At 40.2% G+C, this 13,851-nt stretch overlaps 2 protein-coding genes across 2 annotated transcripts in view; one reads left to right on the top strand and one right to left on the bottom strand.

Annotated features, from left to right (window-relative positions):
* The window catches only part of LOC109468828 (dymeclin-like), a 21,403-nt gene extending 16,709 nt beyond the window's left edge, over positions 1 to 4,694 (bottom strand). The window contains exons 1-7 of the mRNA XM_019767167.1: positions 4,603 to 4,694; positions 3,214 to 3,413; positions 2,289 to 2,382; positions 1,709 to 1,836; positions 1,182 to 1,269; positions 712 to 837; positions 215 to 342 (exon numbers count right to left, since the gene is read on the bottom strand). Of these exons, the coding sequence (XP_019622726.1) occupies positions 215 to 342; positions 712 to 837; positions 1,182 to 1,269; positions 1,709 to 1,836; positions 2,289 to 2,382; positions 3,214 to 3,406 (757 nt within the window). The 5' untranslated portion in view covers positions 3,407 to 3,413; positions 4,603 to 4,694. The remainder of the gene's footprint in view (positions 1 to 214; positions 343 to 711; positions 838 to 1,181; positions 1,270 to 1,708; positions 1,837 to 2,288; positions 2,383 to 3,213; positions 3,414 to 4,602) is intronic.
* Positions 4,695 to 4,786: 92 nt separating this feature from the next.
* Positions 4,787 to 10,290, top strand: LOC109468847 (regulator of chromosome condensation-like). The gene is made up of 9 exons (XM_019767192.1): positions 4,787 to 4,904; positions 5,549 to 5,678; positions 6,037 to 6,224; positions 6,601 to 6,780; positions 7,172 to 7,391; positions 7,849 to 8,013; positions 8,717 to 8,830; positions 9,299 to 9,454; positions 9,872 to 10,290. Exons 2-9 carry the CDS (start codon positions 5,552 to 5,554, stop codon positions 10,054 to 10,056), a joined length of 1,335 nt encoding a protein of 444 aa, XP_019622751.1. The 5' UTR covers positions 4,787 to 4,904; positions 5,549 to 5,551; the 3' UTR covers positions 10,057 to 10,290.
* The last annotated feature ends 3,561 nt before the right edge of the window (positions 10,291 to 13,851 follow it).

A 13,851-nucleotide genomic window follows, 5' to 3' on the forward strand; every position in this document is an offset into this window, starting at 1 on the left:
CAAATACACACTTACCGGTAACAGTGAAGCTTGTCACATGGCTTCTTTGAAGTGTGACGTCAACACTGGGTCAGTCTACTGAGGAAGACCAGAGTGACTGGTCGAAAGATCTAGGTGAGAAAATTTTTTGTGTTGGACCAAAAGTTTTGACTTTAAACATGTAACTACCAACACAGATGAACTTGCATGATATTAAGGAAAGGCAGTTTCTTACAAGCTACTCCTGAGGCTATTCCGTACAGCAGGCTCCCTCCCCCTGCTCGGTCGAAGCTGGCTGGACACATCTCTTGTGTGGTGAAGTTATACAGAAGCTGCCGAACTAAAAGTGGAGCTGCCTTGGCACTGTTGGGACAAAATTATTGTGAAAAAATTACAATCATGTTTACCGAAGGAGAACCTATTGTTTTTGCTCTGTTTCTTCCTCTTCTTCTTCTCCAAACAGTGACCTCTGACCTGACCAATAACATGATTTGTTGATGTCTGTCACCATGGTGACTGGTGTTGGGTTACATAATGTTGCAATTTCAAGGTCTGCTCTGCTCCTGTACTACTCCTGACTAAGAATAAACAGAACAGCAATTTCTAAATAAGGCTACACATGTACACCATACACAGCATTATGTATATGCTTTGCAAATGTTACCTTTCTAGTATTTCTGTTGTTACTGTACTATATAATGTTTTGTACCAGAAAACAAAAATCAGTCTCACCATTTTCCTTCTGCGAGATAATCATGAAGCACACTCTTGTACGCTGCACGAGCTACGAACATCTGAACTGACAGTAGGACTAGCAATGTGTTGATCGCCTCTAGATGTAGGAGGTAGGTGAAATTCCTGTAGAAAAAAAAAAAAGAAAATATTCAGCCTACAAATGATTGAAGTGTGACGTCAACACTGGGTCAAAGGTATCAGGGCCCACCACCCTTCACTTAACGTGACGGGGGCCAACATCATCTACCAGATACCTTTGACCCAGTGTTGACGTCACACTTCAAAGAAGCCACGTGACAAGCCTCACTGGGTCAGTCTACTGAGGAAGACCAGTGTGACTGGTCGAAAGCTCTAGGTGGGAGAATTTTTTGTGTTGGACCAAAAGTCTTAACTTTAAACATGTAACTACCAACACAGATGAACTTTCATGATAACATGATATTTGTTAGGAAAAATATAGAACTTACAGGACTGGGATCTGTAACAACAGCTGGATGATGGAAACGATGAGAGTCTCGGCCAGGGGAGCACTGCTTTCACTCGAGTTGCCAGGAGCTGGAGGTAAACAACAACAGTCAACAACGGAGAAAACAGCACCACAAAAATACTGTAAAACAACCGCAAATGCTTCCATAATTACAGTAACCCGAGCTATCACATTTCTACAAGTAAAATTAATTTGATACACAAATTGTCTGTCACCTTCCTCAGGGCAATTCTGACTGGTTCACATTGCATTGCAGCAATATACAATATTTACATATCTACACATATGCATGATTGGATTGGATTGGATTTGGGAATGCACCTGTAGCAGCGAAACCAGTGCTGCAGTGCAATGTAAACCAGTCAGAATTGCCCTGAGGAAGATGACAGACGGTCACCGAAACGTCGGCTGAATAAAAGACTTGGTTGTGTAAAAAGAGTCTCTTTACTCAGTGTCTTACCAACCTGATGAAACTATTCACGGAAGGCATAAATTCTGTTTCCTCACCTTTTTTCTGAGCTGCCGTCACAGTGAAGTGTTTCAGGACCTTCTCCTCGGACATGATCTCGATGAAATGTTTACACAAACAGCGGATGATAAACAAGGCGTTGTACGACTGCCACACAAACACGTTACTGTGGGGAAAACATCCGTAAATTAGTACAAAAACCTCATCGGATCTAGGAAAAAAATGTTGTGTTTCCTGATTCAGTCCTGAAAAAATTAGGGTCGGTAGGTAGGGATTATCTTTTTTTTTTACTTTGGCAATCTCTAACTAGTGATCCAACTTATAAAATACTCTTTAACCAAGCTTACCAAATTACTCTTAAGAGCTTGCATAAGCACACTGCTATTTTCAATGTAACAAAAGCTCTTAAACACCACTGAACCCTAAGCCTGATTTCTTCAGTCTGCAAAATTCCAGGTTGCTTAATTTTTCTTCTGCAATTAAAAATGTCTAGAGCTGCAAAATGCAGACTGCAACTGGGTATTTCTAACACTGTGAACTCTACTTAAACTTTATTTCCTTCTTGCTTTATGGTCTCACTTATACTTGCAGATAAAGTGTTTGTGTCTTGTTCCTTACTTCTCACACTGTGTAGATGTCTTAAGTTCTCCGGCTCTTCTGAGGAACACTCGGATCAGGGCACAGAAGTTCCCGGTCTGCGGGTTGTTCTCAACTGCAGGAAAAACAAACAGGACAATCAGAGACGGCAGACTTCACCCCATTTACCATGGAGGTTTGCAAGTAGGTCGAAGTACTTTTTTCTGCATACCTGTAACATTGAAAATTACCTGCACCAGACAAATTTCTGCACAACTCAGACTTTAGAAAGTATGGATCGCATTTTAACTATTGCCATTATTTCTTTTACACTTCATTATATCATAGGCAGTGCAATGTATCAAGTCAGAACAGCAAACCAAAATCTATATACACCTACATTGTATGTACAATTGTATATACATGTATAAACTATAAACCCAGTACATGGACCAGCGCAGGTTACATGTAGATGTACATGTAGGTGCGTACTGCAGGTACAAGTACACATCAGAAATACCTGCACAGCTTCAATTTTACTTGCACTAACCTAGCCTGGTTTACCAAACCTATTATGGCTCCCGAGTCCTACAGCCTCTTACGGAGAGGATGTAGGACTCGGGAGCCATAATAAGTTTGGTAACCATGCTAGCACTAACCTGCATATGCACATGCCTCACCTGACTAAACATTTAACAACTATACAACATTTCCATGCCTCTGAACTGTATCAGCACCCTTACCTAGCTGCCTGGCCTCTGCTGTACTGAGGGGTGTGGGCAGCGAGAAGGACAGCAACATGTATCAGCACCCTTACCTACTAATTTGCATATACGTTACCTCTTACCTACTAATTTGCATATACGTAACCTCTTACCTACTAATTTGCATATACATTACCTCTTACCTACTAATTTGCATATACGTTACCTCTTACCTACTAATTTGCATATACGTAACCTCTTACCTAGTGATTTACATATAGGCTTGGTGCTGTCCTCCAGCTGCCTGGCCTCTGCTGTACTGAGGGGTGTGGGCAGCGAGAAGGACAGCAACATGTTCCAGAAGGGGTCGTTGTCAGAGATTGGCTCCTTCCCCGCCAGCCTCAGTAGGTAGTCGTTGTTGGCCAGCTCTGTCATACTACTGCTGCCGACACCCATGGTGACTGCTAACAGTTGACAAAAATGCTGATTTTTAGGAAAAAATATGAACTTTTGTTGTCATATTTTCTTAAAGTCATTGTTGTCATATTTCCTTAAAGTCGTTGTTGTCATATTTTCTTAAGTTAAAGTCGTCATATTTTCTTAAAGTCGTTGTCATATTTTCTTAAAGTCGTTGTTGGCAAGCTCTGTCATGCTACTGCTGCTGACACCCACGCTGACTGTGGGGATAAAAATGCTCATTATGTTTACCTTTGCAGAAGGAAAACATCTTGTTTTTCCTCTGTTTCTTCTTCCTCATCTTCTTCTCCAAACAAATAAGGTCAATGACCTGAACCATCTATCTGCCACCATGGTAGCTAGTTTTGGGTTACGTCATGTTACAATTTTATAGCACTGGATTTAGACTCCTGTCACCGTTTATATGAATGTGTTTGAGTAAGAATTAACAGAGCAGACCATGCCTACCTGCCTACTACTACTAGTACTAGTACATGTACCTGCCCATGTGCCTAAACATTATGCATTTGCTTTGCCAATGGTACCTTTATAATTATAGTTTTCTTATACTGCCCCACATTAGTACATTTGCATTAGTAGTCATAATCATACTTTGAGTATTTAAAACAGTACACAAACAGGCACAGTAACAACCCTCTCTAGATGCAGGCAAAATAACATCTCATGTTATGATGAAAATAAAGATAGTCATCTTACCATAATAAAAATACAAATGAAGAGAATTTGCACATATCAAAAGTCATGGTGAAAATTTAGGAGCTGTTCAGTACTTAAGCTGGTGGCTTCAAACTTCGGAGTGACTTTCCAAATTTGTCATAACCAGTGTTTTTATATATTTTGACCTGCAAAATTATACAAATTTATAAAAGTTTGAAGGTTTGGGGTTCTCTTTGCTTGTGGACATTGAAATTCTAAAAAGGTTAAAACACTTCAAATTTTCAGAGCGTAATCTACAGCATAAAGTACTTTTTACTGTAAAATGCCTCAAGTTCGTATCTGGCCAAGTTTACACAACATAGTTGACACATGACACTGGCCTAGCTATAATTTTTCCACTTCGAAAAATTTGCTCCGAAACCAGGCGACAATTATGATCAAGACAGCCTATTTTGGTGATTTCTTTTACACTCTATGGGCCTATACATGTTCAATACATTACCTAATGTTAGACTTACCTGAAATATGCGCTTGTTTTCGCAAAAATCGGTCACAAAAACGACTAAAGATGATTTCTCTGGTTTCTAGACGGACATGTTCGATTTGACACGTCAAAATTGATTTACTTCCGGGTTGGGTCAAAGGTTAAAAAATCTGCCAACTCTCGCGAGACCTGGTGACGAGACCTGCGCGATCTCGCTGCGCAGTTGAAAATCTTCCTTTTTTCTAGGAAAGACATTTGGACAACGTGTTCCTAAATTTCGACTAGTTTTTAGCCTAAAATCAACGTGTTTTTGCTGCTTTTAGACACAGAATTAAGGTACAGTGTTCTCTTTTATTGCAGGACGTTTTTAGGGGTGGTTTCAGGCAATTTTAGGCCAAATTCTGACCAAAAAACTTCGTCGCAGTTGCTAGAGTCGCCAAGGGAATGAATGAAAGATGGCGGCAAATTTGACTTTCGGTAAAAACGCCCCTTGGAATAACTTCACGTGCGCACTTGGGGTTTCACCACCTGATTAATAAATAACTGGTTTTACGTTCTAAAAGTTTGAAACGTTGAAAACTGTCATTCAGAGCTAATTTGTGATGCAAAATTTGGACCAAATTTAGCTTTGAAACCTCCTTGCCTTGATGGCACCCAAGTGTTAGAAAAATTATTCAAATATATTATTATATTATATTATGTTATATTATATAGAGAGATGTTCGAAAACATAATATAGTTTTTTGTTTTTGAAGATTTTACAATGTATTTCAAAAATCCTATGTTTATAAAAATAACAATGTACCATAACCTTTGTTCTTTCTTGTTTTAGTTACTTGACAGTTTGACACTTGACAATTTGTGAAATTGTCTGCAAATTATTCTTTGTTTTACTAACAAATTCTTACATGAAAATTTGTCTTCTTTACTCCCCTCTAACAACCACTGAACCACAATGGTATATTCCATGTCCTTATTAGGAGATGGCCCCATCAAAGACACGGAAAAGAGCAGCAGATTCAACGACTGATGATGTCATCAAAGCCAAGTCCAAGCGAGGCCGTCCCAAAGCTTCTAATGCCTCAGAGTCACAGCCGAAAAGAAAGTTTGGTGAGTAGAATTTATATTGAAATTTAAAATGTGTATTTTTTTAATTTAAACCATTTTAAATGTACCAAAACCGCATGGTTATACCCTTTTGTTGTACTTAAACTTCAGCATTCACATTCACATATATATGGTGACAGGAGTCTAAATCCCTCCTATAGAATTGCAACATGATGTAACCCAACACCAGTTACCATGGTGAGAGACGGTCTGGTTCAGGTCAGAGGTCAGTGTATGGAGAAGAAGAGGAAACTGAGCAAAAGCAATGTTTTCCTTTGGTAAACATAAATATATGTATGTAGACCTCTGCTAACACGCTAGAGCGTCAATACTATATTTTCCTTGTTGTCTGTTATTCCAGAGGCCCAACCCTCCTGCCGTACAGTACAAGGGGTTGTCCTGGCCCTGGGTCAGGGGGACACCGGTCAGTTAGGTCTGGGGGAGGACGTCATGGAGAGGAAGAAGCCTGGTGTTGTGGCCATCGAGGACAAAGTCATAGACGTGTGTGCCGGAGGGATGCACACTGTCGCACTCACTGTCAAAGGAGAGGTGAGATTGTTTTGTTTCTTTGTTTGTTTGTTTTGCACATCTGGTAAACACAGTCTGGTTTAGGGCTCACATATAGAACTTGTTCTAGGATTGTTGATTAAGACTAAGAAAAAGTAATATATATGTACTTGTATCTGTAAGATAGTAGTAAATATGACAATGATCAAGCAACAGATAAAAAACCTTTGCACATGTAAGCAAGCTTTGTAGTGATGATACCCCAATGTACTTGGTTGCAGATGTCTAATAGAAAATTTTATGTCCTTGCCAGCAATCAACCCCAAAAGAGGCTATGGTTGGCGAGTTTATCCTAGGTTTGGTTGGAAAACTGGAAACATTTTTTCCCTAGACCTAACTGTTTGTACCATGTCTCCAGGTGTGGTCCTGGGGCTGTAATGACGAGGGAGCTTTGGGAAGAGACACATCAGAGGATGGTTCAGAGACTGTCCCCGGAAAGGTAGACCTGAGGGACAAGATCGCACAGCTGGGTACCGGGGACTCACACACCATCGCTCTCACTACAGATGGAAGAGTCTGGTGCTGGGGGACTTTCAGGGTAGGTTTAGCATTCAGTCATCTTTTATTTTGCTCTTTTTGTAATATACTGTAATTCACTTTTTGTTCACTGTAGCAAAAGTTCACGGTCTGAGAAAAATTGATATTTTCACGGAACTATATATTCACGGAGGTGACACTGACAGGTGCAGGAAAAAGAAGGTCCAGGAATTATTTGTTAACTGTAATGATAATTTCATAGTACAGAAGTGACAGTGAAAACAGTGAACATAACAGTACAGTGAAAAAAATCAGGAAGCATGTCGACAGAAGTACAGTAGCATGTCGACAGAACGTACTGCACCTGGGTAAAACCCATAATGTATTGTGCATAGCACTTTGGCAGAATGTCTCCTATAAGTATAACTCGATTAAAATCTGTTTTCTTCCAGGACAACAATGGTCAGTTTGGCTTGACCAGTGACGGCCGGACCCAGCCCAGACCGGTTGAGATCCCCATCCCCGCGCGTGTGCTGAAGATCTCGAGCGGCGTGAGTCACGTGGCCTGTCTAACGGAGGACGGGGACCTGTACACCTTCGGCTGCGGGGAGCAGGGCCAGCTGGGGAGAATAGCCGAGTGTTTTACGGTCCGAGGGGGCCGCAAGGGACTCAGTAAGGAGTTTTATTTTCACTAAAGCCACACCAATTTAATTTGTTGGTTCTTGGATTTTTTCAGAAAGAATGTGAAGCGACAGGGTGAAAAAAATGAAAATAAGAACAGGTCTAGGTATCCTATTATAGCCCCAAATGCTTCAATAGGAGCCATAAAGTCAACACAAAAGGCTGGGTTAATATTTAAACAATGAGGTGTAAATGAGTACCTAGCTTCGGCTAGGGACGTCCCTCGGATAGGACGTTGGGGAGAGCCACACCCCACACACGTTTAATAACCCACCACACTTAACTGAAAAGAGTAGGGGATCTTCCCGGTATGAGTGGATCAAACCTTACAGTCTGGTCACAGGTTTGACATCCTTATGAGGTGATGTTATGTCAATCCTTCCATAAATGTGGTAAATTTTTATAAACTATTCACGGATGTAACCCTTCCCCCATTCTGTTTTTCCAGGCCTCCTTGTTGAACCTGCCCTGGTCAGGATGAAGGGTAAGAGAGGATCAGGAAAAAGTCACATGAAGTTTTCGGATGTGTTCTGTGGAAACCACAACACGTTTGCCATCTCAGACGACCACGAGGATGTGTACGCCTTCGGGCTCAACAACTACTACCAAATGGGTTTGTTTGTTTATTTATTTATTTGAGCAGGAAATATATCGCCCTGAACTAAACCAGGATAGTGAGTGTGAGTGAGTGAAGAGCGATTTTCAATGTATCCTTGGGAGCAATCCCCAAACACAATAAAAATAATAACAATTTAACATAAAGTAATCGCTGAACGAACTTATGTACAATCAAATTAAAATAAGTTAACTTAATGGTAAGCACGAACTTAAGTAACTGAAGAATAAGTGGTCCAAAATAGGCATACATCAAATAATATCAAATCAATCATACAAAAATAAAATGAATAATAAGATAAGGCCAGGGTTGGATATCTAGTCTAAGGTCAACAAACATCTGTCCTCACTGACTGTACAGTAACCCAAAACATTTTGAGTGGCTCTGACGAGCCTTGTTCTGTGGTGAATTATGAAGTAAAGAAAAAATAACCCTGCTGCATTGAGCCACCCCATCATGTCTTGTATATATATAAATATTACTAATGCACTTGTCCCGTCTTTAGCACACACAAAATCAGTTGTCTTATGTTCCCTTCTCAGTTATCCTTGTTTCCCTTTGTTTTTTATGTACCGGGTCACAATTGTTATTAACAATGCGTAAAGGCTGCCAACAATAATCCTTCACTGTAGGGCTGGGCAGTAACAGAGAAGAAGAAGATAACGTTAAACCTTACCTGATGTTGATTTCCTTCCCCCAGGGTTGGATGGAGCCCAGGCGAGATACGTGCCTGAACATGTGGACTCCCTGTCAGACAAGAGGTGGGCTCAGATCGAGGGGGGGCAGCACCACACCGTGGCATTGTCACAGGATGGTAGGATTGGTTATTTATTTATTCATTTATTCTCATATATTAATTGAATATAAGGCAATAAGCACAGTTGCTTATATAACACCTTCTACGCAAAAACATACAACGAGAGTATAACACAATGACAAAATAAATACATGTACATAATTATTTAATAATTAAATAATACAAGTTGTTGATCAATTACGTGAAGCTACCAGTACAGTAAATAAAGGTTTGAACTACATTAAAAGCATTACAGTTTTGTAAGTGTGAAAGTGACGTGGACCCTTGCAGCAGTAAGGAACATAAAGAACTGTCATTGAGATGCTGTAGCTCAACTATGTTGGAAAGAGATAATAACTGAGTACTTCTTTGACTGGTTTAAAGTTTGCAGTACAGTAGTGTAAAAGGTACTTGTACTTTTGTAGTGTTCCTGTTGTTTCACTGTGCCAGCCGCATGTACATGTGCATTGTTGTGTTGTATCCCAGGAGAGGTGTATGTGATGGGTAGGGGTGAGTATGGCAGACTGGGACTAGGAGAAGATATGGACAAGGAAGTCACCAAACCCACCCAACTCACAACACTCAGTAACATCTGTGGTGTGGCCACAGGATCAGCAGTCTCCTTTGCTGTCAGTAAAAATGGTGAGTCCTTATTCACAATCTTCTTTCTGTGCCCCAGTAAATGGACTTTTCTTCTGCCTGCAAAAGTATTTGTTGCCAGAATAATCTCTACCTACCAACCCTAATTTTTTTCAGGACTGAAACAGGAAACACAACATTTTTCATTTTGTATGTATCCATTGTAATTAAAAAAAAATTTAAAAAAAACACAACATATTTTCCTAGGTCCAAGCTTTTCTGGAATCAATATTTTTACTGTGGGTTCACCAGTGCACCGGTATTTCTATAAGATCATGTACAACAATATTAATTCTGACATTTGGACATCAGACATAGTCAGGACATATATTCTTTGCTGTCTTCCAGTGACACCCACTGTATGTTTGTTTTCATTTTGTGACACTAGTTTTGAAACCTGACGAAATTCTTATTTTCCAGGTGAGGCGTATTCCTGGGGAATGGGGACCAACCTGCAGCTAGGCCTGAGCGATGACGATGATGTCTGGGTGCCCACAAAAATGTCTGGGAAACAGCTGGACAGCAGGGAGGTTGTCCTTGTGTCTGGGGGTGGACAGCACACCGTCATGCTGGCCAGAGACAAGGACAGCAACACAGCAGCTTAGCTATAGAATCTTATGTTGTTGGTAGCCAGGTTTTTAGCTATGTGGTGTCCAGGGTCTCTATTAGACACCCTGTACTGAAATTAATAAGAAATTGAACCCCCTACTTTTTGGTAGGACAGTACAATATAACAAAATGGACACCCAACAAAAAATCCTAGCTAAAAGCCTGTTGGAAGTTAACATGGTAACAGTTTAGACTTGCTGTCAGACACAAAATTATGTGAATTTTTTAAGCCATCTTTGAAGCCTTCCACAAGAAGATGGCATGTAACTAACCTTTGACCCTTTTCTGAATTGACCTTTGACCCTTTTCTGAATTCACCTTTGACCCTTTTCTGAATTTACCTTTGACCTGAGTCCATTAGGTCATGTGACAAGAATTTGGGTCAGTCTTTCTGAAGAAGGCTTCAAATGCAAATAATTTTGTGTTAGACAATAATGTTTAAACTGTTGTAACGTCAGCCAAGCAGGTCTACCAGGCTGTTTTTTTTTTAAATCCTGCCCTGTTTCGATATTTCGTATGGGACATCTTTGTATAAATAGTGAAAATCATAATTAGCATCATTAAGTAATGTACATTGTAGTGTATGTCAGCAGTAAGACTGTATACATGTAAGTGTGATTGTTATAGGAGTGAGAATTAGTATGTATAAAAAGGACACTAGCTGTCATTGGGAGACTGGTGAAGAGAAAACAGCCCAGAATTGTTGCCGCCAGACGTGTCGTAAGCAAGCTGCATCTTTACTGTAGCCTCTACCAGGCTTCAGAGGCAGCCAGAAAGTAAAAATTGAACAGATAGACAGATAACTTGGAAGGGAAATTGATCAGCTGAAGTAAAGGAGCATATTTAGTGGACTAACTCCCCTGGCATGTTGTCTGTCTACTAGTATTTGGGCAACTTCTATTCTTAACAGTAGCCTCAGAAGTCTGGTAAAGACTACTGTACTTGAATGTTAACTTAATAGTCATGATATACACTTAAATCTGGTGCAAGCGTGCCTTCAAATGACCTGTATACGACACAACATGCTGCTCCTCAAGATTTTCTGAATCTCTTAAAGATAAAGATGAGATTGGCATTGACTTATGGTAGATTTTATCGTAAAAGCGAAATCTTCCAAGGGCTCAAAACTGCCAGCTGCTGTTTAAGAAACAAGGGCATCTTTTTTTTTTAATCTTCGCTGTCCTTTATGTAATTCAAGAACAATGACCCCTACTGAATTCATACATAAGGACCTATTGCCAGAATGTTGTCATTTCTTTGGATGTTTAAGGAACTTTTTCTGCATAGAAACAACAAAGATATTGAATGCCCAATCACTCTAAAGCTAAAACAAACTTACAATGTACTTGTATTATTAGCCCTGCCTACTCTGTTAATGTAAAATATGTTAATGTAACATTAGTTTGATTGTATTATTGGCTCAACCTACTCTGTTAATGTTAGTTTGATTTTCTCTGTCCTACATGTACTTGTACAGCCTAGTTTGTGTGAATGAACAATACACATGCTGAAAATACTGAAAATACTCAAACCTCATCTTGTCACTTGTTTTATTTTTTTACCTATTTTAATTTCCATACCTTTTTTTAACACTGAAATAAACTCTTTTTGACAGATGGGATCTGATTAAACCATGCAGAATCTGCTTGGAGATTACCATGGGCCTGCAATGATAGTTTTAACTGCTAGGGGTCCCCACTGTCACGTAGGCTTAATCCTGGCCAATACTATACAGTAGCTAATGGCAACACTAAGGTGGCAGAGATGTGTAGACTTGCTAGAAATGGTATTGACTAGCTTGCTAGCATAATATTACAATATGTACCATTTCCAACAACCTATTCAAATATGGTAGGCCAATAGTTTAGTGACAAATGCGTTAAACTGTTCATGGTGTCTCGGATCAATCATGTTGATATTGACATCAATATATAGCTCAATAGCAGTCGGCATACGAAGAAGTTGTCGCCAAAAGATTTATGCCAAAATGACTTTTCTCCGACCTGAAGCGAACACAAGGCAAATGTTGTCCTGTCCCGCCGAAGGTAGCCTGGAAATCAGCTAGGCATCATCCATAAAAATTACTTGGTGTGGCCTTAGACCAATTGCCCTGGAAACGGTCTGGCTTCCAGGCTAACACGAATACTAGTATGAATGTTGACAATGCGCCAGGTTGTGACGCTAACTCGGAGCGCCATGTCACAAGACTGGCCCCGGAATGGAACCCGAAGTTCTCTCGCTGCTGGTTGTAGGATGGCCGGGTATTAAAAGATCGCGTTAAAAACTCTTCAAAACGCTGTATCAAAATCCCACCCGCCCCGGAGCCTGCACAGGAGGCTAAATACTAGTATGACTAGTATGAATGTTGACAATGCGCCAGGTTGTGACGCTAACTCGGTCCGCCATGTCACAAGACAGTCTAGGAGACATTTCCGGGCGAAAGTTGATAAGTGTCGTCTGGCCGCCTGGAGACGAGAAGAGCGGCAGACAGTAATCTCGTACCCAGACCACTCAGACCTTATCAAGGTTCCTTCCGGTTTGGGGAAGAATCTGTTATTCCGTTTTCTTGGCTCGCGTTATTGTTTAATCGGAAAGAACTGCCAAGAGCGGTTAGAGATTCTTTTCTTTATGAAGCAAGTCATTTCTACAGTAATTTCCAACACAACAAATTCGCATAGACTGTACAACTACATAGCCTCCGTAGCAGGCTTATAGAACTTGGGGGTTGGTGGTCTAGACTGTTTTCTGATTAGCCAACCAGGCCGGCTATGTTGTCTATATGCAATCAGAAAATAGCACATAAAAGCTCCCAAAGACCCTGAACCCCCCCCCCTTTTTGGCATGTTGCGGAGGCTAACAACAACAGTCTTTGTAAGGAATGTATTTTATTTTTTAAATGTAGCTACATTTGTATATAGCTTTTACTTTTTGGACTTATTTCTTTTCGCACTCTCACTGATTAGACAATGCATTTACTGCTATTTCCTACCACATTATTGTCATCATTTCATAGTTGACGCGTCTGAATAGCCCAAAACAAGCTACGAGAGGTGTCCCTTAATTTGTAACACCAGTAGATGGGTAAAACCAGTCAACAAAACGAAAAAAAAAACATTTTTTTCCGTCAGTGACATCGTATTTTTCCTCACAGATATGAACGTGTTGTTTCAACTAACTGCATAAAAAAATGACCAGAAAATTGACATGAAATCGCTTTTGGTGCCTTTAATACTTTCCACAGAAACTTTTAAAACGGTGTCAAATCGACCACCAAACTTTCTTTACTTTCATTCCCCTTAATAGAATGCCATATTGAATAAAGAGTTCGCTACAGTCAATGGTTCTTTATTTTATTACATTAAGTTGTGCCGAGTCTTCGCCAAGGTGAATTAGACCGTCTCTTATCTGATATTGGGAGAGAAGGTCTCCTAACTACAACTTAATCATGGCGCGGTTTTATATAAATTTGAAATTAACAGTAACAAACTACCGTTACGTTTAAATAGTCTGAACCAGGCCTCTTTGGGGGCCTGAAGAAAGTAGTAGAAGTCGTTTAAATTAGGGAGCCTTTCATTATACCATATTATGAAAGTACGGTATTTTATCATTTATTGTGCGGTCATACCTAGCCTCTACCAGGCTTCGGGAGGCGGCTGGAAAGAGTAGAAATCGTCCAAATAGAGAGATAACATGCCGAAGGAGTTGGTCCGCTAGAGAGAACTAGTACATTTTGCCGCACTCGAGCGGCAAACTGTACTCTCTAGCGGACCAACTCCTTCGGCATGTTATCT

This window comes from Branchiostoma belcheri, unplaced genomic scaffold (assembly GCF_001625305.1).
Source record: "Branchiostoma belcheri isolate BF01 breed outbred unplaced genomic scaffold, Haploidv18h27 scaffold2, whole genome shotgun sequence".
In the NCBI taxonomy this organism is placed as follows: domain Eukaryota; kingdom Metazoa; phylum Chordata; class Leptocardii; order Amphioxiformes; family Branchiostomatidae; genus Branchiostoma; species Branchiostoma belcheri.